Source organism: Cetorhinus maximus, chromosome 8 (assembly GCF_964194155.1).
Source record: "Cetorhinus maximus chromosome 8, sCetMax3.hap1.1, whole genome shotgun sequence".
Taxonomy (NCBI): Eukaryota; Metazoa; Chordata; class Chondrichthyes; order Lamniformes; family Cetorhinidae; genus Cetorhinus; species Cetorhinus maximus.
Window position 1 is genome coordinate 56,752,803 of NC_135886.1, and position 27,346 is coordinate 56,780,148.

The 27,346-nt window shown below is 46.5% G+C and overlaps 2 protein-coding genes across 2 annotated transcripts in view; one reads left to right on the forward strand and one right to left on the reverse strand.

Annotated features, from left to right (window-relative positions):
* Window positions 1-5,170: 5,170 nt before the first annotated feature.
* On the forward strand, window positions 5,171-14,350 carry LOC144683181 (potassium voltage-gated channel subfamily A member 10-like). Its single transcript, XM_078546144.1, has 2 exons — window positions 5,171-6,553; window positions 14,318-14,350. The coding sequence occupies exons 1-2, from the start codon at window positions 5,171-5,173 to the stop codon at window positions 14,348-14,350; spliced, it is 1,416 nt and encodes a 471-aa protein (XP_078402270.1).
* A 179-nt stretch (window positions 14,351-14,529) lies between these two features.
* The window catches only part of LOC144683657 (tetraspanin-2-like), a 262,207-nt gene continuing 249,390 nt past the window's right edge, over window positions 14,530-27,346 (reverse strand). The window contains exon 8 of the mRNA XM_078546908.1: window positions 14,530-14,771. Within this exon, the coding sequence (XP_078403034.1) occupies window positions 14,706-14,771 (66 nt within the window). The 3' untranslated portion in view covers window positions 14,530-14,705. The remainder of the gene's footprint in view (window positions 14,772-27,346) is intronic.

Here is a 27,346-nt window from a genome sequence, read left to right on the forward strand (position 1 = left end):
GAGGAGATGAGGTCAGTGACAGTCCTGGAAACAATGGCTTGATGTTCTGTGGTGGGGTCATGGTCCAGGGAGAGGTAGGAGGAAGTATCTGCGAGTTGACGCTCAGCCTCCGCGAGGTAGAGGTCAGTGCGCCAGACAACAACAGCACCACCCTTGTCAGCGGGTTTGATGACAATGTTGGTGTTGGGCCTGAGAGAACGGAGTGCAGTAAGTTCAGAGAGAGACAGATTAGAATGGGTGAGAGGAGCAGAGAAATTGAGACGGCTAATGTCACGCCGACAGTTCTCAATGAAAAGATCAAGAGAAGGTAAGAATCCAGAGGGAGGGGTCCAGGTGGAGGGAGAATATTGGAGGTGGGTAAAAGGATCCGTTGAACGGGGAGAGGGCTCCTGCCCAAAGAAGTGAGCACGGAGACGAAGACGGCGGAAGAAGAGTTCAGCATCGTGCCGAGCCCGAAATTCATTGAGATGAGGGCGTAAGGGTATGAAACTAAGTCCTTTGCTGAGCACTGAACGTTCAGCATCGGAGAGGGGAAGGTCAGGGGGTATAGTGAATACGCGGCTGGGGCTGGGATTGGAAGATGGGGTGGGGACGGAGGGACAAGCAGGGGTAGAGGGTCCTAGATTGGTGTTGGTGTCGATGAGTTGTTGGAGCTTGCGTTCCTTAGCACTTGAAAGAAAGAGAAAAAGTTTCTTGTTGAGGTGTCGGATGAGGCGAAGAATAAAATGAAACTGGGGGCACGCGCAGCTTTGAAAAAGGGTGCGGCGGTGCTGCTGGAGGGAGAGATCGAGTGTGTTCATATGGCGGCGCATGGCACTGAGTGTGGATCTCAGAATGTGACGGGAACAGCAGTCCGAGAAACGTTTTATGTCCCGGAGATACCTGTAATCCTGGGTGGGTTCGAAACAAGAGGGATGGAATTTCAGTTGAAATCCACGTGGGGTGAGACGGAGACGGAGACAGTCACTGAGAAAGGAAATATGGCTGTGAAAGCGGGTTTTAGTAAACACCTTGTCAAACACCAGGAGAGAAATGGAAAGCAATGAAGGTGAGCAAGGCAGAAGAGACAGGCGGAAATCCTGTCGGTGAACAGAGCAATACTTCTTCAAGGAAGGCATTTCTTGAAGAGAAGTGGCAGTCAATTAAACACAGATATAAAAACAAAAAGCTACTGCGGATGCTGGAAATCCAAAACAAAAACAGAATTACCTGGAAAAACTCAGCAGGTCTGGCAGCATCGGTGGAGAAGAAAAGAGTCGACGTTTCGAGTCCACATGACCATAGATGAGAGACAGTGTCAATGACAGGTGAGGGACTGTGTCCAGTACAGGCAAGATACTGTGTTCAGCACAAGTGACTGAATATGTACAGTACAGGTGAGAGGCTGTGCCCAGTACAAAGGAGAGACAGGGTCATGTAAATTTGAGAGACTGTGTCCAGTACAGGTGAGAGAGTGTGTCCATTAAAGGTGAAGGACTGTGTCCAGTACAGGTGAGCGACTGTGTCCAGTAAAGGTGAGAGGCTGTGCCCAGTAAAGGTGCAAGACAATGTCAAGACAGGTGAGAGACAGTATCCAGTAGAGATGAGAGACTGTGTACAGTACAGGTGAGAGAGTCTGCCCACAACAGATGAGAGACTCTGTCCACAACAGGAGAGAGACTGCATCCAGTACAGGCGAGACACTATGTCTAGAAGCGGTTAGAGACTATGTCGGTGCAGACTCGATAGACTGAAGGGCCTCTTCTGCACTATGTGATGCTGTGATTCTTTGTCCAGTGCAGGTGAGGGACTGTGTCCAGCGTAGGTGATAGACTACATCCAGTACAGGAGGAAGATGGTGCCCAATAATGGTGAGAGACAGTGTCCAGTAGAGATGAGAGGTTGTGTCCACAATAGGTGAGAGACTGTGGCAAGGACGGGTGAGATGCTGTGTCCAGTACAGGTGAGAGACTGTGTCAATACAGGGGAGGGGCTGTATCCAGTAGAGAAGAGAGACTGTGTCCAGTACTGGTGACAGAATATGTCCAGTACAGGTGAGAGGCTTTTTCCGGTACACTTGAGAGACTGTGTCCAGTACAGGTGATGCTCTGTGTCCAGTACAGGTGAGAGGCTTTTTCTGGTACACTTGAGAGACTGTGTCAATGACAGGTGAGAGATTGTGTCCAGTACAGGTGAGAGACTGTGTCCAGTATAAGTGAGGGGCTGTATCCATTACAGGTGAGGGACTGTGTCCAGTACAGGCGAGAGAACGTGTCCACAACAGGTGAGAGACTGTGACAACGATAGGTGAGAGACTGTGTCCAGTACAGCTGGAGACTATGTCCAGTACAGGTGGGAGACTGTGTAAATGAAACGTGTGAGACTGTGTCCGGTAGAGTTGGGGGATGCTGCCCAGAACAGGTGAGAGTCTGTGTGCATGACAGGTAAGGACTATGTCCTCTACAGTTTAGAGACTGTATCCAGTACAGATGAGAGACTATATCCAGTACAGTTGAGAGACTGTGTCCAGTGCAGGTGAGAGACTGTGTCCAGTACAGGAGAGGGCTGTGTCCAGTACAATGAGAGACTCTGTCCAGTACAGCTGAGAGGCTGTGGTTAGTCCAGTTGAGAGACTGTGTCCAGTACAGTTGAGAGACTGTGCTTAGCACAGGCGAGGAACTGTGTCCTGTACAGAAGACAGACTTGTCCAGTACAGGAGAGGGACTGTGTCCTTTACAGAAGAGAGACTTGTCCAGTACAGGAGAGGGACTATGTCCATTACAGGTGAGAGACTCTGTCCAGTACACATGAGAGACTCTGTCCAGCACACATGACAGACTCTGTCCAGCACACATGACAGACTCTATGCAGTAGAGGTGAGAGGCTGTGTCCAGTACAGGTGAGAGACTGTGTCCAATACACATGACAGACTGTCCAGTACACATGAGAGACTCTGTCCAGCACACATGACAGACTCTGTCCAGTACACTTGACAGACTCTTTCCAGTAGAGGTGAGAGACTGTGTAAACAGAACATGTGAGACTGCATCCAGTACAGGTGGGAGACTATGTCCAGTATAGGTGGGAGACTATGTCCAGAACAGTGGAGGGACCGTGTCTAGTACAGGTGGGAGGCTATGTCCAGTACAGGTGGGAGACTGTCCAGAACAGGTGAGGGACTGTGTCCAGTACAGCTAATACTCCCAAGTCTGCTCAGCATGACACTCCCCACACCCTTTCTCTCCTCTGACACCCTCTCTCTCCCCTCACACTCTCTCTCCCCTCACACTCCCTCTCTACCCTCACAATCCCTCTCACACTCTCTCTCCTCACCCTTTTTCTCTCCCCTCACATTCTCTCTTTTCTCACACTCCCTCTCTTCCCTCCCACTCCCTCTCTCCCCTCACACTCTCTCTCCCTCACCCTCACTCTCTCCCCTCATACTTCCCTCTCTCCGCTCACAATCCCTCTCACACTCTCGCTTCCCTCACACATTCTGTCTCCCCTCACTATCCCTCTCTTCCCTCACACCTTCTCTTTCCCTTTACGCTTTCTCTCACCCCTCACACCCCTCTTTCCCCTCACACTCTCTCAATCCCCTCATATCCTTTCTCTCCTCACTCTCTTTCTCTTCCCTCACACTCTCACTCCCCCATGCCCTCTTTCGTCCCTCACAGCCTCTCTCTCCCTCCACACCAATTCTCTCCCCCATGCCCTCCTCTTTTCATCCTTTCTCTCCCCTTACACTCTCTCTCCCCTCACAGCTGTTCTCTCCCACCACAGCCATTCTCTGCCCCAAACCCTCTCTCCCCTCACACCCTCGCTCTTTTTCTCTCCCCTCACACACTCTCTCTCCCCTCAGTCCTCCTCTCTTTACCTCTTGCTGTTCGTCATACCCTTTCTGTTTGATGCCCCCTCTCCACCCATCCCGTTCCCTCTCTCTGTCTCCTCCTCCTCCTATGTAGGAATGTAAGCTGTGAGGAGGACACAAAGAGAAGTGGCAAAGAGATATAGACAGGTGGTGACTGAGCAACAAGGTGGCAGATAGAGTATAAGGTGTGGAATTGCAAGGTGGTTCCCTTTGGTAATAAGAATAGAAAAGCAGAATATTTTTTAAAAGTGTGAAACTTGTAAATGTTGATGTTCAAAGAGACTTGGGTGTGCTCGTACAAGGAACACAAAGTTAGCATGCAGGTGCAGCAAACAATTAGGAAGGCAAATGGCATGTTGACCTTTATTGCAAGGGGATTGGCATACAGGAATAAAGAAGTCTTGTTACAAATTGTACAGGGTTTTGATGAGACCACATCTGGGATACTATGTGCAATTTTGGTCTCCACATTTAAGGAAGGATATACTTGCATTGGAGGCAGTACTGTGAAGGTTCTCTAGATTGGTCCTTGGGATGAGGAGTTTGTCCCATAATGAGTGGCTGAGTAAATTGGGCTTATATTCTCTGGAGTTTAGAAGAATGAGGGAAGATCTCATTGAAATTTATAAAATTCTGAGGGGGCTTGATAGGGTGGAAACTGAGAGATTGTTTCTTCTGGTTGGGGAATCTAAAACATGGGGGCACAGTCTCAGTATAAGGGGGAAATCATTTAGGACTGAGATAAGGAAAAGTTACTTCACTCAGAGTTGTGAATCTTTGGAATTCTCTACCCCAGGGGGTTGTGGATGCTCCATGATTGAATATATTTAAGGCTGGGATAGACAAATTGTTGGGATTTGAAGGGAGCAGATGAGAGAGTAGAATTGTGGTGGAAGATCAGCCATGATCATATTGAATGATGAAGGAGGCCAAATGATCGCCTGCTGCTCCTATTTCTAATGTTCTCCGGCTCTCCTCCTTCCTTCTAACTCTCTGATCTTTGACCCCTCTCTCTCTCTCTCCTTCCTGTCTCTCCTCAGCCTCTCACTCTCTGCGCACTCCCCTCACTGCAACTGACTTGATCCATTGATTCTTTTTCCTCCTTCCTCACTCCACCCTGTCTCCTCATTCTCCCTATGCTCCCACTCTCTCATCCATTCTACCCTATTTTCACTCTCTCTTCTCACCCTATCAGCTGTGGTGTCCTAATCCGTTGACCATTTCATGCTTGATGTGTCATAATGCTAGCGTGGTTTCTCCCCAGCTCATCGAGGATGTGTGCACTCTGAACCCGAGGGCTCCATGAGGTCCAAGCGTGAGATGGAGTGGGCACTGGTGATTTTTGAGGATGTTGGCAGTGACATACCACTGGAGAGTTGGTCTAAGCCCCAGGTCAACTGTACAAGCCTGTTGTGCACATGGAGTAGCCCAATGGGGTGTGAGGAGCCTCCCGAAAATCTGTTGAACCAGCCAGTGTGGGAGCAGCAGTGCAAGGCGGACGAGCTGGTGGAGGAGAAGGGCAGTCACAGAGTTATCATCAATGTGGGCGGCATGAGGTTCGAGACCCATCAGAAGACGCTGGCCCAGTTTCCAGATACCTTGCTGGGGGATCCCCTCCGCTGTCTGCCTTACTTTGACCCCCTCACCAACCAGTATTTCTTTGACAGGAACCGGCCAAGTTTCGATGGGATCCTCTATTACTATCAGTCGGGGGGTAAGATTCGGAGACCTGCCAATGTGCCCCTGGATGTCTTTATGGATGAGATTATCTTCTATCAGCTGGGTTATGATGCCATGGAGCAGTTCAGGGACGAGGAGAGTTTCATCAAGGAGATGGAGGTTCAGCTCCCTACACACGAGCGCCTCAGGCAGCTCTGGCTACTGCTTGAATACCCAGAGAGTTCAGGAGCAGCTCGGGGAGTGGCTCTGGTCTCTCTCTTTGTCATCATCATCTCTATCATCATCTTCTGCCTGGAGACACTGCCTGAGTTTAGGGAAGGTTCTGACCTGGGCACCCCCAGCCGTTCAGTCAACCCAACACTCAGCAATGCCAGTGCCAACCTCTTCACCGACCCTTTCTTTCTAATTGAGACTTTGTGCATGCTCTGGTTTTCTTTTGAGCTGCTGATCCGATCTGTGGTTTGTCCCAGTAAACCAGACTTCTTCAAGGATATCATGAATATAATCGATGTGATTTCCATCATCCCTTACTTTGTAACTCTCATTAGTGAGCTGGCTGAGCAGCAGCAACAAGCGGGCAATGGGCAGCAGCAAGGGCAGCAGGCCATGTCCCTGACCATCCTGAGGGTCATCCGCTTGGTCAGGGTCTTTCGGATCTTCAAGCTGTCCAGACACTCCAAAGGGCTGCAGATCCTTGGGCAGACCCTGAAGGCCAGCATGAGGGAACTGGGTCTTCTAATCTTCTTCCTCTTCATCGGAGTCATTCTCTTCTCCAGCGCTATCTACTTCGCTGAGGTGGACGAGCCCGAAACCCAGTTCTCCAGCATCCCTGATGCCTTCTGGTGGGCAGTAGTCACCATGACAACAGTGGGGTATGGAGACATGTGCCCTGTAACCATCGGGGGCAAAATGGTTGGCTCCCTGTGCGCCATCGCGGGGGTATTGACCATCGCACTCCCCGTGCCCGTTATTGTCTCCAACTTTAACTATTTCTATCACCGAGAAACAGAGAACGAGGAGAAGGTAAACATTCCAGACACCATTGATCATCAGGCTCTGTTCATGGCACCCTTTGTCCCACGAGACTGCATCGCTTCCATTAATAAAACTGACACATCCTCCCCCACAAAAAAACTCTGCTAAGCCCAGCCACACACACTGGGCACACACCCCCGACAGCCCAGACTCTCCCCACACACCAACCACACCCCCCCTGGACGGCCCAGACCCTCCCCACACACCAGCCACATCCCCCCCGGACAGCCCAGACCCGCCCCCACACACCAGCCACATCCCCCCCGAACAGCCCAGACCCGCCCCCACACACCAGCCACATCCCCCCCGGACGGCCCAGACTCTCCCCACACACCAGCCACATCCCCCCCGGACGGCCCAGACCCGCCCCCACACACCAGCCACATCCCCCCCGGACAGCCCAGACCCGCCCCCACACACCAGCCACATCCCCCCCGACAGCCCAGACCCGCCCCCACACCAGCCACATCCCCCCGGACAGCCCAGACCCGCCCCCATACACCAGCCACATCCCCCCCGGACGGCCCAGACCCGCCCCCACACACCAGCCACATCCCCACCGGACGGCCCAGACTCGCCCCCACACACCAGCCACATTCCCCCCTGGACAGCCCACACCCGCCCCCACACACCAGCCACATCCCCCCCGACAGCCCAGACCCGCTCCCACACACCAGCCACATCCCCCCCGGACAGCCCAGACCCGCCCCACACACCAGCCACATCCCCCCCCGACAGCCCAGACTCACCCCCACACACCAGCCACATCCCCCCCCGACAGCCCAGACCCACCCCCACACACCAGCCACATCCCCCCCGACAGCCCAGACCCGCCCCCACACACCAGCCACATCCCCCCCGGACAGCCCAGACCTGCCCCCGCAGACCAGCCGCATCCCCATCGGACAGCCCAGACCTGCCCCCATACACCAGGCCTCTCACCTTTTACCATGGAACAGGAGGCCATTCAGCCCCTTGAGCCTGTTCCAAAGTTCAAATAGGTCATGCCAGATATGTAACAATTCCTTTGAACTGTTTGTGAGAGGATCAAGGGGATGGGTGTGGGTTGTGTCTGGGAGTGGGTGGGGTTTTCATGAGTGGGTGTCTCTCAGTGGGCAGGGCTGTGTCTCAGTGGGTGGGGCTGTCTGAATGGGCAGGGCTGTGTCTCAGTGGGTGGGTCTGTCTGAATGGGCGGGGCTATGTCTGAGTGGGCGGGGTTTGGGTTTGTATCTGTATAAGGTGGGGCCGGGAACTGACCTCAGACAATAAAGGTTGAGAGTCAGGTTTACAGGTCAGAGCTAAGTGATGGTCAGTGGGCCAGGAATAGCGGTTAGAGTCTGGCCTTAGGGTAGATTAAAGGTGTTGCTCAAATGCTGGGGTTGTGGTAAGAGTCAGGGACAGGTTTGACATTGGGATCATACTCAGGTTCACATCTCTGAGAAGTCAGGTCAGAGAGAATCAGGATTTTTGAGATGGATGGACTGTCTGAGTCTGTATGAGGGTGTGTGTGAGGGTGCGTGTGAGGGTGTATGAAGGTGTGTGTGAGGGTGTATGAAGGTGTATGAAGGTGTGTGAGGGTGTATGAAGGTGTGTGTGAGGGTGTGTGAGAGGGTGTATGAAGGTGTGTGTGAGGGTGTATGAAGGTGTGTGAGGGTATGTGTGAGGGTGTATGAAGGTGTGTGTGAGGGTGTATGTGAGGCTGTGTGTAAGGCTGCCTGTGAGGGTGTGTATGAGGGTGTGGATAAGGGTGCGTGTGAGGGTGTATGAAGGTGTGTGTGTGTGAGGGTGTGAATTAGAGTGTGTGTGAGGGTGTATGAAGGTGCGTGTGAGGGTGTGTGAGAGGGTGTGAATAAGGGTGCGTGTGAGGGTGTATGAAGGTGTGCGTGTGTGAGGGTGTGAATTAGAGTGTGTGTGAGGGTGTATGAAGGTGTGTATGAGGGTGTGGATAAGGGTGCGTGTGAGGGTGTATGAAGGTGCGTGTGAGGGTGTATGAAGGTATGTGTGTGTGAGGGTGTGAATTAGAGTGTGTGTGAGGGTGTATGAAGGTGCGTGTGTGTGAGGGTGTGAATTAGAGTGTGTGTGAGGGTGTATGAAGGTGCATGTGAGGGTGTGTGTGAGGGTGTGAATAAGGGTGCGTGTGAGGGTGTATGAAGGTGTGCGTGTGTGAGGGTGTGAATCAGAGTGTGTGTGAGGGTGTATGAAGGTGTGTATGAGGGTGTGGATAAGGGTGCGTGTGAGGGTGTATGAAGGTGCGTGTGAGGGTGTATGAAGGTATGTGTGTGTGTGAGGGTGTGAATTAGAGTGTGTGTGAGGGTGTATGAAGGTGCGTGTGAGAGTGTGTGAGAGGGTGTGAGCGAGGGTGTATGAAGGTGTGTGTGTGGGAGGGTGTGTGAGTGTGAGGGCATGTGAGTGTGGTGCATAAGAGTATGTGTAAGGGAGAGTGCATGAGGGTGTGTGTGTGTGTGTGTGTGTGAAGATGTATGTGAGAGGGTGTGTGTGACAGTGAGTGTGAAGAGAGTTAGTTTGAGGAGAGCGAGTGTGAGGGTGAGTGATTGAGTGTAAAGGTAAGTGATTGAGTGAGGGTGTGTGAGTGTGAGGGTGTGTGAGTAAGTGTGGGTGTGTGAGTATGAAGGTCTATGTACGGATATATGAGGGTCGGTGAGTGTGTGAATACGAGTATGTGTGAGTGTGAGGGTGTGTGAGTGAGTGTGTGTGTGTGAGTGAGAGTGGGGGCGTGAGTGTGTGTGAGGGTGTGGGTGGATGTGAGGGTGTATGTGAGGGTATGTGTGAGTTTGAGACTGAGTGTGAGTGATTTTTAAAAAATTCATTCATGGGATGTGGGTGTCACTAGCAAGGCCAGCATTTATTGCCCAGCTCTAATTGCTCTTGTTCAGAGGGCATTTAAGAGTCAACCACACTGCTGTGGGTCTGAAGTCACATGTAGGCCGGACCAGGTAAGGACAGCAGATTTCCTTCCATAAAGGACATTAGTGAACCAGATGTGTTTTTACAACAATCGACAATGTTTTTATGGTCATCATTAGACTTTTAATTCCAGATTATTTTTTAAAAGGGTGAGTGTGTATGAGTGTGAGGGCATGTGTGTGAGTGTGAGTGTAAGGATGTGTGTGAATGTGAGGATGTGTGTGTGTGAGGGTGTGAGAGCGTGAGGGTGTGTGTGAGTGAATGCGAAGGGGTAGAGTGAGAGAGTGTGTGAGGGTGTATGAATGTGAGAGTGGGGAGGTAAAGTGTTTGAGTGAGAGGGTGAGGGTGTGTGAGGGTGAGGGTGTGTGAGTGTGAATGTGAGGATGTGTGTGAGTGAATGTGAAGGGGGAGAGTGAGCGAGTGTGTGAGTGTGAGGGTGTGTGAATGAGAGTGGGGAGGTAAGTGTTTGAGTGTAAGGGTGAGGTTGTTTGAGGGTGTGTGTAAGTGAGGGAGGGTGTGTGGGTGAGGGTGAGGGTATGTGTGTGTGAGGGTGAGGGTATGTGAGGGTGAGGGTATGTGTGAGTGAGGGTGAGTGTGTGTGAGTGAGGGTGAGTGTGTGTGAGTGAGGGTGAGTGTGTGTGAGTGAGGGTGAGTGTGTGTGAGTGAGGGTGAGTGTGTGTGTGAGGGTGAGTGTGTGTGTGTGAAGGTGAGTGTGTGAGTGAGGGTGAGTGTGTGAGTGAGGGTGAGTGTGAGAGTGAGGGTGAGTGTGTGTGTGAGGGTGTGTGTGTGAGGGTGTGTGTGTGAGGGTGAGGGTGTGTGTGTGAGGGTGAGGGTGTGTGTGTGAGGGTGTGTGTGTGTGTGAGTGAGGGTGAGTGTGTGTGTGAGTGAGGGTGAGTGTGTGTGTGAGTGAGGGTGAGTGTGTGTGTGAGTGAGGGTGAGTGTGTGTGTGAGTGAGGGTGAGTGTGTGTGTGAGTGAATGTGAGGGTGTGTGTGTGAATGTGAGGGTGAGTGTGTGTGAATGTGAGGGTGTGTGAGGGTGTGAGGGTGAGTGAGTGTGAGGGTTTATGAGTTGATTCTGTGCTCCAGAAGGGATTGTGTGGGAACATTTTTACTCTGAGAAGTGAGTGTTTTGAGCATCAGTTTTATGCCAAGTGCTATCGCAAAGGTTGTGGTTTTATTTTAACCCGAACAGAGTGCGCTGACTGCAAACATGCTCCTTGTACTGAATGTTATCGAGTTACCTGTTTAATATTAAATAAACTGGCTGCTTAAAGCCTTAGCCTTGGCTCAGTGGTTTATTGTGAGGTCGATGTTTAACATCTCTATGATGAATCCAAACTAGGCTGTTCAGCTTTGTGTTGCATTACATTCGCCCTAATAAAGGGCAAAAAAACCCAGGAAGTGCTGCTTCAACCTTTTACCTGCCTCTGCCAAAGGTAAACTATCCCTCCTTGTCCCCCTCAATCTGTCTGCAACCTTTCACACATTTGACCAAAGCCCCTTCACTGCTGTCCAGCCAGGTGTGTCTGCTCCCACCCAGTTTCATTCTCATCTTTCTAATCATAGCCAGAGAATCACTTACAATGGCTTCTCTTCCTGCTTCCACACTGTTCCCTCTGGTGTTCCCCAAGGATCTACCCTTGGGTCTCTCCTATTTCTCATCTACATTCAGCCTCTTGGCGACATTATCCGGAGGCACAACATTAGTTTTCACCTGTATGCTGACAATGCCTAGCTCTACCTCACCATCATCTCTCTTGAGTCCTCCACTGTTATTAAATTATCTGAAATCCAGTACTGAATGAGCAGAAATTTCCCCCAGTTAAATATTGGGAAGACTGGAGCCATAGGGCAGAATCATCCCAGATTTGCACAAAGTGCGGTAGTGGGCAGGAGAAGGATGTTTTACCTGCCGGCTGCAATGGCAGGTTTCCACGTCATATCGTTCCATTCCCAGTGTGTCCTGCCTCGTTAATGATGCGTTCCTGGGAAGCACGCCGGATCACTGCTGGGCGGGCTCGGATTGGCCAACCATGCCGTGACCTCAGCGCTTCCTCTCTCCAAGCATCATGTTTAAATCGCACCAGAGCACAGCCTACTTCATGTCTACAGACCAGGACTGCTCCAGGCCACAGATGGTCCTGAAAACAGAGAAGAGGCAACCCCCAAATTTAGTGACATCCAATGCCAACAGGGCTGGAAAATTCTAGCCATTGTTTTCATTCTCGACTCCAATCTCCGTTCCCCAGCTGCCAACTCCATTCCTCCGCCTAGCAACAGTGCGAGACTAAACCAGTCTCTTTGCCACCTTGGTGTCACATCTGACCGTGAGATGACCCTCCGAACACATAATGACCCCATCACCAAGACAGCTTATTTCCACCTCTGTAACTTGGCCCCGCTCCAGCCCAGTACCAGCTCAGCTGCTGCTGAAACCCTCATCCATGCTTTTGTTACCTCCAATCTTGACTATTCCAACACAATCCTGGCTGGCTATTCCACCCTCCCTAAACTTGAGGACATCCAAAACTCTGCTTCCCTTATCTTAACTCGCAGCATGTCCCATGCCCCTATTACCCCTGGCCTACATTGTTCCAGGTCAAGCAACACCGTCATTTTAAAATACTTGTTTTCAAATCCATCCATGACCTTACCCCTCCCTACCCTTGTAATTTCCAACAGTTCCTGGAAACCCCTGAGATATCTGTGCCCCTTCAATTCTGGCCTTTTGTGCTTCACCGATTTAAATCGCTCCATCGTTGTTGGCCATGTCTTCAGCTGCCTGGAGCCTATGCTCTGGAATTCCCTCACTCAGTCTCTCTGCACCTCTACCTCCTTTAAGACACTTCTTGAAACCTATCTCTTTGACAAAGATTTTGGTCACCTAACCTCATATCTCCTAAAATGACTCATATTTTGTTTTATAATGTTTCTGTGAAGCCCTTGGGATGTCACATTATGTTAATGTGCTATATGAATAAAAGTGTTTGCTGTTGTTTGATGGGATGTGAGGTCCATTTATGGGAGTGCAGGGTTTAAACCAAACCTCACTGAACCAGTAACCAGGCCTCACCGAACCTGTAACCAGACCTCACCGAACCTGTAATCAGGCCTCACCGAACCACTAACCAGGCCTCACCGAACCCGTAACCAGGCTTCACCGAACCCGTAACCGGCCTCACCAAACCCGTAACCAAGCCTCACCGAACCCATAACCAGGCCTCACAGAACCCATAACCAGGCCTCACAGAGCCAGTAACCAGGCCTCATAGAACCAGTAACCAGGCCTCACCGAACCTGTAACCAGGCTTCACTGAACCAGTAAACAGGCCTCACATTCTCATAACCAGTCCTCCCTGAATCCATATCCAGGCCTCACAGAGCCCATAACCAGATCTCACTGAACCTGTAACCAGGCGTCACTGAGCCTGTAACCAGAACTCATCGAACCAATAAGCAGGCACCATCGAACCCCTAACTAGGCCTCTCCAAACCGTAAGAACGTCTCGGCGGACCCATAACCAGATCTCAGTGAACTGGTAACCAGTCCTTACTGAACCATTAACCATCTTCACCAGTAACCAGGCCTCACCAAACCCGTAAGAACGTCTCGATGGACCCGTAACCAGATCTTACTGAACTGGTAATCAGTCTTCACTGAACCAGTAACTAGGCCTCACCAAACCCGTAACCACATCCTAATGAACCTGTAAACAGACCTCACTGAACTGGTAGCAAGGTCACATTGAACTGGTTTCACCGGCACAGTAACTGAAGCTCATTGAAGCAGTATCTGGGTCAGTACGCTGCCCCACCCAGTCAACCAGATTATTAAAATGGCACCAAATTTTTAGTTTCTGCCTACTCCGCCAACTCTAGCATAATGCCACCACCAAACAGATCTTACCTTCAACCCCCCTGTCGGCATTCCGTAGGGACTGTTCCCTCCAGGACGCCCTGGTCCACTCTTCCATCACCCCCTACACCTCAGCATCCCCCCCCCCCCCCTCCCCCCCACGGCACCTTCCCATGCAACCGCAGAAGGTGCAACATCTGCCCCTTTACTTCCCCTCTCCTCACCATCCAAGGGCCCAAACACTCCTTTCAAGTGAAGCAGCATTTCACTTGCACTTCCTTCAATTTAGTCTACTGCAATCGCTGCTCCCAATGCGGTCTCCTCTGCATTGTAGAGACCAAACGCAGACTGAATGACCGTTTTGCAGAACACCTTCAGTCTGTCCACAAGCATGACCCAGACCTCTCTGTCGCTTGCCATTTCAACACACCACCCTGCTCTCATGCCCACATGTCTATCCTTGGCCTGCTGCAATGTTCCAGTGAAGCTCAACGCAAACTGGAAGAACAGCACCTCATCTTCCGACTAGGCACTTTACAGCCTTCCGGACTGAATATTGAGCTCAACAACTTCAGACCATGATCTGTCTCCTCCATCCCCACCCCTTTCCGATCCCCTTTTTTCAAATATTTATTTTTTAAATTTATATATATATATATATACTTTTTTCCCACCTGTTTTTATTATTGTTAAAATTTATTTCCATTTATATTCATTGTTCTATCCCCACCTTTTAGCCTATTTTAATCTGTTCTCCCACACTGTCCCCTCCCCCCACCCCACCCACATTAGGGCTATCTGTCACTTGCTCATCCTGCTTTCTACCCTTAATGTCACCATTAGCACCTCCTTTAACCAGTATCACTGCCATCAACAACCCTTCGACGTTTTGTTTATGACATCATTTGCAATCTCTCTTTTGTCTCCACTGGCTCTCTATCCATCTCCACCTGTCCCACCCCCTTAAACAGTATATATTTCACCACATTTCTACTTCCCTTTAGTTCTGAAGAAGAGTCATAAGGACTGGAAACGTTAACTCTGTCTTTGTCTCCAGAGATGCTGCCAGACCTGCTGAGTTTTTCATGCACATTTTTTTTGTTTCCGATTTCCCGCATCCGCAGTATTTTGTCTTTAGCCAATCTTTTAGTTTTTTTTAAAACAGTTGCAATGAAGTTTCACAAGTTTATGTAAAATAATTGAAGCATTTATAAGAATGGCAACCTGTCCAGGTTCTTTAACATACAGAAAAATAACTGGCATCTACGTCAAATTAACAACAAGCAAACAGATAATGGATTGATTCCCAATTTGAAAGGTGCACAGAGCAGTGAGAAAGTTGGTGTGGTCGTCCCAATGTCACATCACATCCCGTGAATTGCGAATCGCACAGCACAGAACCATACTGAAAATCATCCCAAAAATCTGCATAAAATACAACACAAAAAAGCCAATCAGCAGTGGGAGCCAGGAAACTGCACCAATGTCTGCAAAATTCAAAAAGCCAGAAACAAAGAAACACAGTGTACTTGCAATAAACTCTTTCATAAACTGAGTGTGCTATAGAATCATAAAAGCATAGACTGTTATCGAACAGACAGAGGTCATTCAGCCATTGTACCTGTGCCAGCTCTTTGGTAATGTTATCCAATTTATCACCTGCTCATTCCCTAATCTTTTCCAGTCAAGCCCATTAGTCTTTGCAATTCTTACAGATGGCTTTCTCTGGAGTGTCGGGAGTAGCATTATAAAGTTTACAGATGATGCAGAACTTGTCAATGTGGTAGATTGCAATGATATAGTTATAGGCATCAGGCTGAAAGGCAGAACAGTGAAATAGCCAGAAGCCTGGCAGGTGGAGTTTGACTAAGACAAGTTTAAAAGGATGCATTTGGGAGGATTAATATAGGGAGATGTGTTGCAAAAACTTGGTTCATAATTCATGTTTTAGAATATAACTGGAATTAAAGTTTTAACTGTAGATACATGGAGCTATCTGATTGAGAAACTGATGAGCAACCCTGAAGTAAATGCAATTCAAAGTTTGGAGGTAATTACACTTAATTGGCCACCTGAGTTTGCCTTGCAAGGGTAGAGTTGATATAGGAAGAAACTTGAACAATGTATGATCTATATCTGGGATTGTAATGGAATCCAGGAGTCTGCAGAGAGGGCAATTACATTCATTAGAAATCTAAATTTCTCTGGGTTGCAGAATCAAAGAATTGTGTTGAAACTAAAATCATTTGTTTGCATATCTATTTGAATCTACCCAAATCATTCCACATTGTCACAGAGAGAGTGATTCAGGGTTAGAAGTTTCTTTTATTTAACTGCCTGCCTGTGATAGAAGCAGGCAGTTCACTTTGGGTTTTGTGGGGGGAAAGCATCTGGAAGATTTGTTCTAGCTTGCAGCTAGTGGAAGAAATCTCTAGTGGTCCTCACAGAGCCTTGTGGCAGAAAGTAATCAATTTGAATAGTTAGCTTTGAAAGAGCTGTACAGAAGCTGTGGAAGCAGACTAGGGGAAAAAACTGACTATCTTCAAAACCAGGACAATTAACTGTGAGTCCACAGTCATGAGATATTGGAGGATTGCTAACACAAAACTAATGAAGGAGGCACAAATAATTAGTACCTTTGGGAATAGCTTTTTTAAATTCTTTCACGTGATGTCAGTGTTGCTGGCTAGGCCAGCATTTATTGCCCATCCTTAATTGCCCTTGTGAAGGTGGTAGTAAGCCACCTTTTTGAACCGCTGCTGTCCGTGTGGTGTAGGTACACCCACAGTGCTGTTAGGGAGGGAGTTCCAGGATTTTTACCCAGTAACAGAGAAGGAACGGCGATATATTTCCAAGTCAGGATGGTGTATGGCTGGAGGGGAACTTGCAGGTGGTGGTGTTCCCATGTGTCTGCCCTTGTCATTCTTGGTGGTAGAGGTTGCATGTTTGGAAGGTGCTGTCGAAGGAGGCTTGGTGAGTTCCTGCAGTGCATCTTGTAGATGGTACACACTGCTGCTACTGTGCGTTGGTAGTGGAGGGAGTGAATGTTTGTGGAAGGGGTGCCAGTCAAGCAGGCTGCTTAGTCTTGGATAGTGTCAAACTTCTTGAGTGTTGTGGGAGCTGCACTCATCCAGGCAAGTGGAGAGTATTCCATCACACTCCTGACTTGTGCCTTGTAGAAGCTGGACAGGCTTTGGGGAGTCAGGAGGTGAGTTACTTGCCGCAGGATTCCCAGCCTCTGACCTGCTCTTGTAGCCATAGTATTTATATGGCTAGTCTGGTTCAGTTTCTGGTCAATGGTAACCCCTAGGGTATTTAATAGTGGGGAGTGGTGGTAGTAATTCAGTGATGGTAATGCCATTGAATGTCAAGAGGGCGATGGTTAGATTCTCTCTTGTTGGGGATGGTCGTGGCCTGGGACATGTGTGGCACGATCGTAACCTGCCACTTATCAGGCCAAGCATAAGTGTAGTCTGGGTCTTGGACACAAACTACTGCAGTATCTGAGTTGGGATACGAAGGAGAGTTAAAGTAAATTCTTGACGGCTGTTTGCAGGAAAAGTGAATGAATCTTCAAGATTTTGTAAGATAAGGGAACTCTTGGGAGGAAGTAAAAAATAGAACTGAGTTTATAGCAGATGTCTTTCTAAGCTTTAGTGTTAAGTTAGTGCTGCTCGTTTCGTTTAATTTCTCTTCATACCTGTAACAAATGAGCTTATCTTTACGCCCTTTTATGAACAAGGCTCTAACATTTGCAATTCTCCAATCCTTTGGCACCATCCCTGTATCTAAAGAGGATTGAAAAATTATGGCCAGTCCCTCCACAATTTCCAATCCCACTGCCCTCAGTGTCCTTGGATGCACCTCATCCGGGCCTGGTGTCTTATCGAATTTAAGGAGAGTTAGCTGATCCAACAGCTCCTTGTTGTGAATTTTAAACCAATCAATTACCTCTTCTTTGACCTTGGCCTGGGCAGCATCCTCTTCTTTGGTAAAGGCAGATGCAAAGTGATCACCTAATACCTCAGCCATGTTCCCTGCTTCCATGCATAAAGCCCTTTTTTGGTTGGTAATTTGCCCCAATCCTCCTTCAACCACCGTTTTATGATTTATATGTCTATAGAAGATTTTTGGATTCCCTTTTATGCTCAGTACCAATCTCTTCTCATAGTCTTTCTTTGCTTCTCTGTTTGTTTCATCGATTCCGCACTGAAGCTTCTATATTCAGCCTGGTTCTCAATAGCATTATCTGGACATCTGTTGGAAGCACACCTTCTCTGTTTAATCTTAACCTTTATCTCTTGTCATCTCTGAATTTGTTTACTTACTTTTGCCCACTTTTGGAAATATGCATCAGCTGTACCCAAATTAACTCTTTTTTAAGCAAAAACAATTGCTCTTTTACTGTTTTTCCGACCAGCAACTGATTCTGATTTATCTGGTCCATTCAAGTTGGCTCTCCTCCAATTAATTATTTTTACTCTTGATCACTCCTGATACTTTTCCATCGACATCCTAATCCTTAGGAGACTATGATCACTGTCACCTAAATATTACCCTCCTGACATTTATGTTATGGGATTTAAAAACAACTTTGAAAGTAATGGAAATACTTGAATGAATTGGGATGTTGGTGATAAACTGACTAAACAACTGGGAGTGTTGGTGATAAACTGACTTATGAACTGGGAGCGATGGCAATAAACTGACTGATGAACTGGGAGTGTTGGTGAGGAACTGACTGATGAACAGGCAGTCAGTGATAAACACACTGATGAACTGGGAGTCAGAGATAAGCTCAATGATAAAGTGGGAGAGTTGGTGATAAACTCATTGATGAACTGGGAGTTAGTGATAAACTCACTGATGAACTGGGAATTAGTGATAAACCCACTGATCAACTGGGAGTTAGTGATAAACTCACTGATGAACTGGGAGTGTTGGTGATAAACTGGCTGATGAACTGGGAGTTGGGGGAAAGCTCGCTGATAAACTGGGAGAGTTGGTGATAAACTAACTGATGAACTGGGAGTTGCTGAAAAGCTGATTGATAAGCTGCGAGTTGGCATTAAATTCACTGATGAACTGGGAATTGGTGATAAACTCTCTGATGAACAGGGAGTTGGTGATAAACACACTGATGAACTGGGAGTTTGTGACAAACTCACTGATGAACTGGGAGAGTTCGCGATGAACTCACTGATGAACTGGGAGTTGGTGATAAACTCGCTGATGAACAGGGAGTTGGTGATAAACTCAGTGGTGAAAAGTGAGTTGTTGATGAACTCACTGATAAACTGGAGGAGATAGTGATAAACTGATGAACTGAGAGTTGGTGATAAACTCACGGATGAACTGGGAGTTGGTGATAAACTCACGGATGAACTGGGAGTTGGTGATAAACTCACTGATCAACTGGGAGTTGGTGATAAACTCACGGATGAACTGGGAGTTGGTGATAAACTCACTGATGAACTGGGAGTTGGTGATAAACTCAGTGATAAAGAGTGAGTTGGTGAAAAACTCACTGCTAAACTGGAGGAGAAGGTGATAAACTCACTGATAAACTGAGAGTTAGTAATAAACTCACTGATGAACTGGGACTTGGCGATAAACTCACTGATGAACTGGAAGTTGGTGATAAACTCACTAATGAAGTGGGAGTTGGTGATAAAATCACTGATGGACAGGGAGTGATCATGATAAACTCCCAGATAAACTGTGAGTGTTGGTAATAAATTCACTGACGAACAGGGAGAGTAGGTGATAAACTCAGTGATGAACTGGGAGTTGGTGATAAACTCACTGATGAACTGGAAGTAGGTGATAAACTCAGTGATGAACTGGGAGTTGGTGATAAACTCACTGATGAACTGGGAGTTGGTGATAAACTCACTGATGAACTGGGAGTTGGTGATAAACTCAGTGATGAACTGGGAGTTGGTGATAAACTCACTGATGAACTGGGAGTTGGTGATAAACTCACTGATGAACTGGGAGTTGGTGATAAACTCACTGATGAACTGGGAGTTGGTGATAAACTCACTGACGAACTGGGAGTTGGTGATAAACTCACTGATGAACTGGGAATGGATGACAAACTCACTGATGAACTGGGAGTTGGTGATAAACTCACTGATAAACTGGGAGTTGGTGATAAACTCACTAATGAAGTGGGAGTTGGTGATAAAATCACTGATGGACAGGGAGTGATCATGATAAACTCCCAGATAAACTGGGAGTGTTGGTAATAAATTCACTGACGAACAGGGAGAGTAGGTGATAAACTCAGTGATGAACTGGGAGTTGGTGATAAACTCACTGATGAACTGGGAGTAGGTGATAAACTCAGTGATGAACTGGGAGTTGGTGATAAACTCACTGATGAACTGGGAGTTGGTGATAAACTCACTGATGAACTGGGAGTTGGTGATAAACTCAATGATGAACTGGGAGTTGGTGATAAACTCACTGATGAACTGAGAGTTAGTAATAAACTCACTGATCAACTGGGAGTTGGTGATAAACTCACGGATGAACTGGGAGTTGGTGATAAACTCACTGATCAACTGGGAGTTGGTGATAAACTCAGTGATAAAGAGTGAGTTGGTGAAAAACTCACTGCTAAACTGGAGGAGAAGGTGATAAACTCACTGATAAACTGAGAGTTAGTAATAAACTCACTGATGAACTGGGACTTGGCGATAAACTCACTGATGAACTGGAAGTTGGTGATAAACTCACTAATGAAGTGGGAGTTGGTGATAAAATCACTGATGGACAGGGAGTGATCATGATAAACTCCCAGATAAACTGTGAGTGTTGGTAATAAATTCACTGACGAACAGGGAGAGTAGGTGATAAACTCAGTGATGAACTGGGAGTTGGTGATAAACTCACTGATGAACTGGAAGTAGGTGATAAACTCAGTGATGAACTGGGAGTTGGTGATAAACTCACTGATGAACTGGGAGTTGGTGATAAACTCACTGATGAACTGGGAGTTGGTGATAAACTCAGTGATGAACTGGGAGTTGGTGATAAACTCACTGATGAACTGGGAGTTGGTGATAAACTCACTGATGAACTGGGAGTTGGTGATAAACTCACTGATGAACTGGGAGTTGGTGATAAACTCACTGATGAACTGGGAGTTGGTGATAAACTCACTGATGAACTGGGAATGGATGACAAACTCACTGATGAACTGGGAGTTGGTGATAAACTCATGATAAACTGGGAGTTGGTGATAAACTCACTAATGAAGTGGGGGTTGGTGATAAAATCACTGATGGACAGGGAGTGATCATGATAAACTCCCAGATAAACTGGGAGTGTTGGTAATAAATTCACTGACGAACAGGGAGAGTAGGTGATAAACTCAGTGATGAACTGGGAGTTGGTGATAAACTCAGTGATGAACTGGGAGTAGGTGATAAACTCAGTGATGAACTGGGAGTTGGTGATAAACTCACTGATGAACTGGGAGTTGGTGATAAACTCACTGATGAACTGGGAGTTGGTGATAAACTCAGTGATGAACTGGGAGTTGGTGATAAACTCACTGATGAACTGGGAGTTGGTGATAAACTCACTGATGAACTGGGAGTTGGTGATAAACTCAGTGATGAACTGGGAGTTGGTGATAAACTCACTGATGAACTGGGAATGGATGACAAACTCACTGATGAACTGCGAGTTGGTGATAAACTCACTAATCAACTGGGAATTGGTGACAAACTCACTGATGAACTGGGAGTTGGTGATAAACTCACTGATAAACTGGGAGTTGGTGTTAAACTCACTGGTGAACTGGGAATGGATGACAAACTCACTGATGAACTGCGAGTTGGTGATAAACTCACTAATCAACTGGGAATTGGTGACAAACTCACTGATGAACTGGGAGTTGGTGATAAACTCACTGATAAACTGGGAGTTGGTGATAAACTCACAGATGAACTGGGAGTGTTGATGATAAACTCACTGGTGAACTGGGAGTGTTGGTGATAAACTCACTGGTGAACTGGGAGTGTTGATGATAAACTCACTGGTGGACTGGGAGTGATGTTGTTAAACTGACTGATGAACTGGAAGTTGGTGATAAATTCGCTGATGAACTGGGAGTTGGAGCTAAACTCACTGATGAACAGTGAGTTGGTGATTAACTCACTGATGAAATGGGAGAGTGGGTGATAACCTCACTGATGAACTGGGGGTTGGTGATAAACTCACTGATGAAGTGGGGGTTGGTGATCAAATCACTGATGGACAGGGAGTGATCATATTAAAACAACAGATGAACTGGGAGTGTTGGTAATAAATTCACTGATGGACAGGGAGAGTTGGGGATAAACTCAATGATGAACAGGGAGTTGGTTATAAACGCACGAATGAACTGCAAGTTGGTGATGAACTCACTGATGAACTGGGATTGTTGCTGATAAAGTGACTGATGAACTGGGAGTTGGTGATAAATTCACTGATCAACTGGGAATTGGTGATAAACTCACTGGTGAACTGGGAATTGGTGATAAACTCACTGGTGAACTGGGAGGGTTGATGATAAACTCACTGATGAACTGGGAATTGGTGATAAACTCACTGGTGAACTGGGAGTTAGTTGTAAAGTCACGGATGAACTGGGAGTTGGGGATAAAATCACTGATGAAATGGCAGTTAGCGATAAATTCACAGATGAACTGGGAGTTGGTGATAAACTCACTGGTGAACTGGGAGTTAGTTGTAAAGTCACGGATGAACTGGGAGTTGGGGATAAAATCACTGATGAAATGGCAGTTAGCGATAAACTCACTGATGAACTGGGAATTGGTGATAAACTCACTGGTGAACTGGGAGTTAGTTGTAAAGTCACGGATGAACTGGGAGTTGGGGATAAAATCACTGATGAAATGGCAGTTAGCGATAAATTCACAGATGAACTGGGAGTTGGTGATAAACTCACAGATAAATTGGGAGTGCTGGTAATAAATTCACTGATGAACAGGGAGAGTTGGGGATAAATTCAATAATTAACAGGGAGTTGGTTATAAACTCACTGATGAACTGGGACTTGGTGATAAACTCACTGATAAACTGGGATTGTTGGTGATAAAGTGACTGATGGACTGGGAGTTGGTGATAAATTCACTGATGAAATGGGATTTTTGGTGATAAGCTCACTGATGATCTGTGAATGTTGATGAAAAAATCACTGATGAACTGGGAGTTGGTGATAAACTCACTGATGAACTGTGCGGGTTGGTGAAAAACTCACTGATGAACAGGGAGTTCGTGAGAAACTCACTGATGAAATGGGAGTTAGCGATAAAGTCACGGATAAACTGCGAGTTGGTAATAAACTCACTAATGAACTGGGAGTGTTGGTGATAAACTCGCTGATCAACTGGGAGTTGGTGATAAACTCACTGATGAACTGAGAGATAGTGACAAACACACTGATGAACTGGGAGTTGGTGATAAACTCACTGATGAACAGGGAGATGGCGATAAACTTACGGATGAGGTGGGAGTTGGCGTTAAACTCAATGATGAACTGTGAGTGTTGATAAACTCACTGATGAACTGGGATAGCTCGTGATAAACTCAGTGATGAACAGGGAGTTGGTGATCAACTGACTGAATATCTGGGCGTTGGTGATAAACTCACTGATGAAGTTGGAGTTGGTCATAAAATCACTGATGGACAGGGAGTGATCATGATAAACTTACAGATGTATTGGGAGTGCTGGTAATAAATTCACTGATGAATGGGGAGTTGGTGATAAACTCACTGATGAATGGTGATTGTTGGTGATAAATTCACTGATTAACTAAGATTGTTGGTGATAAACTCACTGATGAATGGGGAGTTGGTGATAAACTCACTGATGAACTGTGATTGTTGGTGATAAACTCACTGATTAACTAAGATTGTTGGTGATAAACTCACTGATGAACTGAGAGTTGGTTATAAACTCACTGATGAACTGGGAGTGTTGGCGATAAACTGACTGATGAACTTGGAGTTGGTGATAAACTCACTGTTGAAGTGTGAGTGTTGGTGATAAACTCACTGATGAACTGGGAGTTTTGGTGATAAACTGTCTGATGAAGTAGGAGTGCTGGTGAAAGACAAACTGATGAAAAGTGTGTTGGCGATAAACTCACTGATGAACAGGGAGTTGGTGATAAACTTACTGATGAACTGGGAGTTGGGGATAATCTCACTGATGAACTGGGAGTTGGTGATAAACTCACTGATGAACTGGGAATGTTGGTAATTAGCTCTCTGATGAAATGGAAGTGTTGTTGATTATCCCACTGAAGAACTGGGAGTTGGTGATAAACTCACTGATGAACTGTGGGTGTTAGTGATAATCTCACTAATGAACTGGGAGTGCTGGTGAGAATGTCACTCATGAACAGGGAGTTGGTGATAAACTCACTGATGAACTGTGATTGTTGGTGATAAACTCACTGGTTAAGTGAGATTGTTGGTGATAAACTCACTGATGAACTGGGAGTTTTGGTGATAAACCCACTGATGAACTGTGGGTGTTAGTGTTAATCTCACTAATGAACTGGGAGTGCTGGTGATAAAGTGTCTTATGAACAGGGAGTTGGTGATAAAGTCACTGATGAACAATGAGTTGGCGATAAACTCACTGATGAACAGGGAATTGGGGATAATTTAACTGTGAAATTGGAGGTGCTTATAAACTCACTGAAGAAGTGGAACATGGGTATAATCTCACTGATGATCTCGGAGGTGGTGATAAACTCACTGATGAACTGAGAGTTGGTTATAAACTCACTGATGAACTTGGAGTGTTGGTGATAAACTGACTGATGAACTGGGAGTTGGTGATAAACTCACTGATGAACTGGTAGTTGGTGATAAACTCAGTGATGAACTGGGAGTTGGTGATAAACTCACTGATGAACTGGGAATGGATGACAAACTCACTGATGAACTGCGAGTTGGTGATAAACTCACTAATCAACTGGGAATTGGTGACAAACTCACTGATGAACTGGGAGTTGGTGATAAACTCACTGATAAACTGGGAGTTGGTGATAAACTCACTGGTGAACTGGGAATGGATGACAAACTCACTGATGAACTGCGAGTTGGTGATAAACTCACTAATCAACTGGGAATTGGTGACAAACTCACTGATGAACTGGGAGTTGGTGATAAGTTCACTGATGAACTGGGAGTGTTGTGATAAACTGACTGATGAACTGGGAGTTGGTGATAAACTCACTGATGAGCTGGGAGTGTTGGTGATAAACTCACTGATGAAATGGGAGTGTTGGTGATCAACTTCTGATAAACTCACTGATGAACTGGGAGTTGGTGATAAACAAACTGATGAACTGGGAGTTGGGGATAATCACACTGATGAACTGGGAGTTGGGGATAAACTCCCTGATGAATGGGGAGTTGGTGATAAATTCACTGCTCAACTGGGAGTTGGTGATAAACTCACTGATGAACTGGGAGTTGGTGATAAACTCATTGATGAACGGGGAGTGTTGGTGATAAACTCACTGATGAAATGTGGTTCTTAGTGGTAATCTCACTGATGAACTGGGAGTGTTGGTGATAAACTCTCTGATGAACAGGGAGTTGATGATAAACTCACTGATGAACAGGGAATTGGAGATAATTTAACTGATGAAATTGGAGCTGCTGATAAACTCACTGATGAAGTGGAAGATGGGGATAATCTCACTGATGATCTCGGAGCTGGTGATAAACTCACTGATGGATGGCTAGTTGGTGATAAACTCCCTGATGAACTGTGATTGTTGGTGATAAACTCACTGATTAACTAAGATTGTTGGTGATAAACTCACTGATGAACCGGGATTGTTATTGATAAACCCACTGATGAACTGCGATTGTTGGTGATAAACTCACTGATGAACTGGGATTGTTATTGATAAACCCACTGATGAACTGCGATTGTTGGTGATAAACTCACTGATGAACTGGGAGTGTTGATGATAAAATCACTGATGAACTCGCAGTTGGTGATAAACTCACTGATGAAATGATCGTTGGTCATAAACTCACTGATGAACTGGGAGTGGGTGATAAACTCACTGATGAACTGGGAGTTGGGTATAAACTCACTGATGACCTGGGAGTTGGTGATAAACTCACTGATGAACTGAGAGTTGCCGATAAACTGACTGATGAGCAGGGAGTTGGCGTTAAACTCAATGACGAACTGGTAGTTGGTGATAAACTCACTGATGAACAGTGAGTTGTTCAAAACCTCACTGTTAACCTGGAGGAGATGGTGAAATATTCACTGCTCAACTGAGAGTTAGTAATAAACTGACTGATGAACTGGGAGTTAGGTATAAACACACGGATGAACTGGGAGTTGGTGATAAACTCACTGGTTAAATGAGATTGTTGGTGATAAACTCACTGATGAACCTGGACTTGCTGATAAACTTACTGATGAACTGGGAGTTGGTGATAATCTCACTGATGAACTGGGAGTTGTGGATAAACTCACTGATGAATGCGGAGTTGGTGATAAGTTCACTGATCAACTGAGAGTTGGTGATAAACACACTGATGACCTGGGAGTGTTGGTGATAAACTGACTGATGAACTGGGAGTTGGTGATAAACTCACTGATGAAACGGGAGTGTTGATTATCAACTTCTGATGAACTGCAAGTTGGTGATAAACTCACTCTTGAAGTGTGAGTGATGGTGATAAACTCACTGATGAACTGGGAGTTTTAGTGATAAACTGACTGATGAAGTGGGAGTGCTGGTGATAGAAGAAATGATGAAAAGGGAGTTGGCTATAAACTCACTGATGAACTGAGAGTTGGTTATAAACTCACTGATATACTGGGCGTGTTGGTTTTAAACTCACTGATGAACTGGGAATGTTGGTGATAAATTCACTGATGAATTGGGAGTTGGTGATAAACTCACTGATGAGCTGTGATTGTTGGTGATAAACTCACTGGTTAACTGAGATGGTTGGTGATAAACTCACTGATGAACTGAGAGTTGGGTATAAACTCACTGATGAACTGGGCGTGTTGGTTTTAAACTCACTGATGAACTGGAAGTTGGTGATAAACTCACTGATGAACTGGGAGTTGGTGATAAACTTACTGATGAACTGGAAGTTGGTGATAAACTCACTGATGAAATGAGAGTTGGCGATAATCTGACGGATGAGCAGGGAGTTGGTGTTAAACTAAATAATGAATTGGGGGTTGGTGATAAACTCAATGATGAACAGGGAGTTGGTGAAAACCTCACTGATAAACTGGAGCAGATGGTGATAAACTAATTGATCAACTGAGAGTTCGTAATAAACTCACTGATGAACTGGGAGATACCGATAAACACACGTTTGGACTGGGAGCTGGTGATAAACTCACTGATGAACTGGATGTTGGTGATAAACTCACTAATGAAGTGGGAGTTGGTGATCAACTCACTGATGAACTGCGAGTGTTGGTGATAAACTCTCTGATGAAACAGGAGTGTTGGTGATCAACTTCTGATGAACTGCGAGATGGTGATAAACTCACTGTTGAAGTGGGAGTGTTGGTGATAAACTCACTGATGAACTGGGAGATTTGGTGAAGAACTGACTGATGAAGTAGGAGCGCAGGTGATAGAGGAACTGATGAACAGGGAGTTGGCGATAAACTCACTGATGAACCTGGACTTGCTGATAAACTTACTGATGAACTGGGAGTTGGTGATAATCTCACTGATGAACTGGGAGTTGGGGATAAACTCACTGATGAATGCGGAGTTGGTGATAAGTTCACTGATCAACTGAGAGTTGGTGATAAACACACTGATGACCTGGGAGTGTTGGTGATAAACTGACTGATGAACTGGGAGTTGGTGATAAACTCACTGATGAACTGGGAGTTGGTGATAAACTTACTGATGAACTGGGAGTTGGGTATAATCTCACTGATGAACTGGGTGTTGGT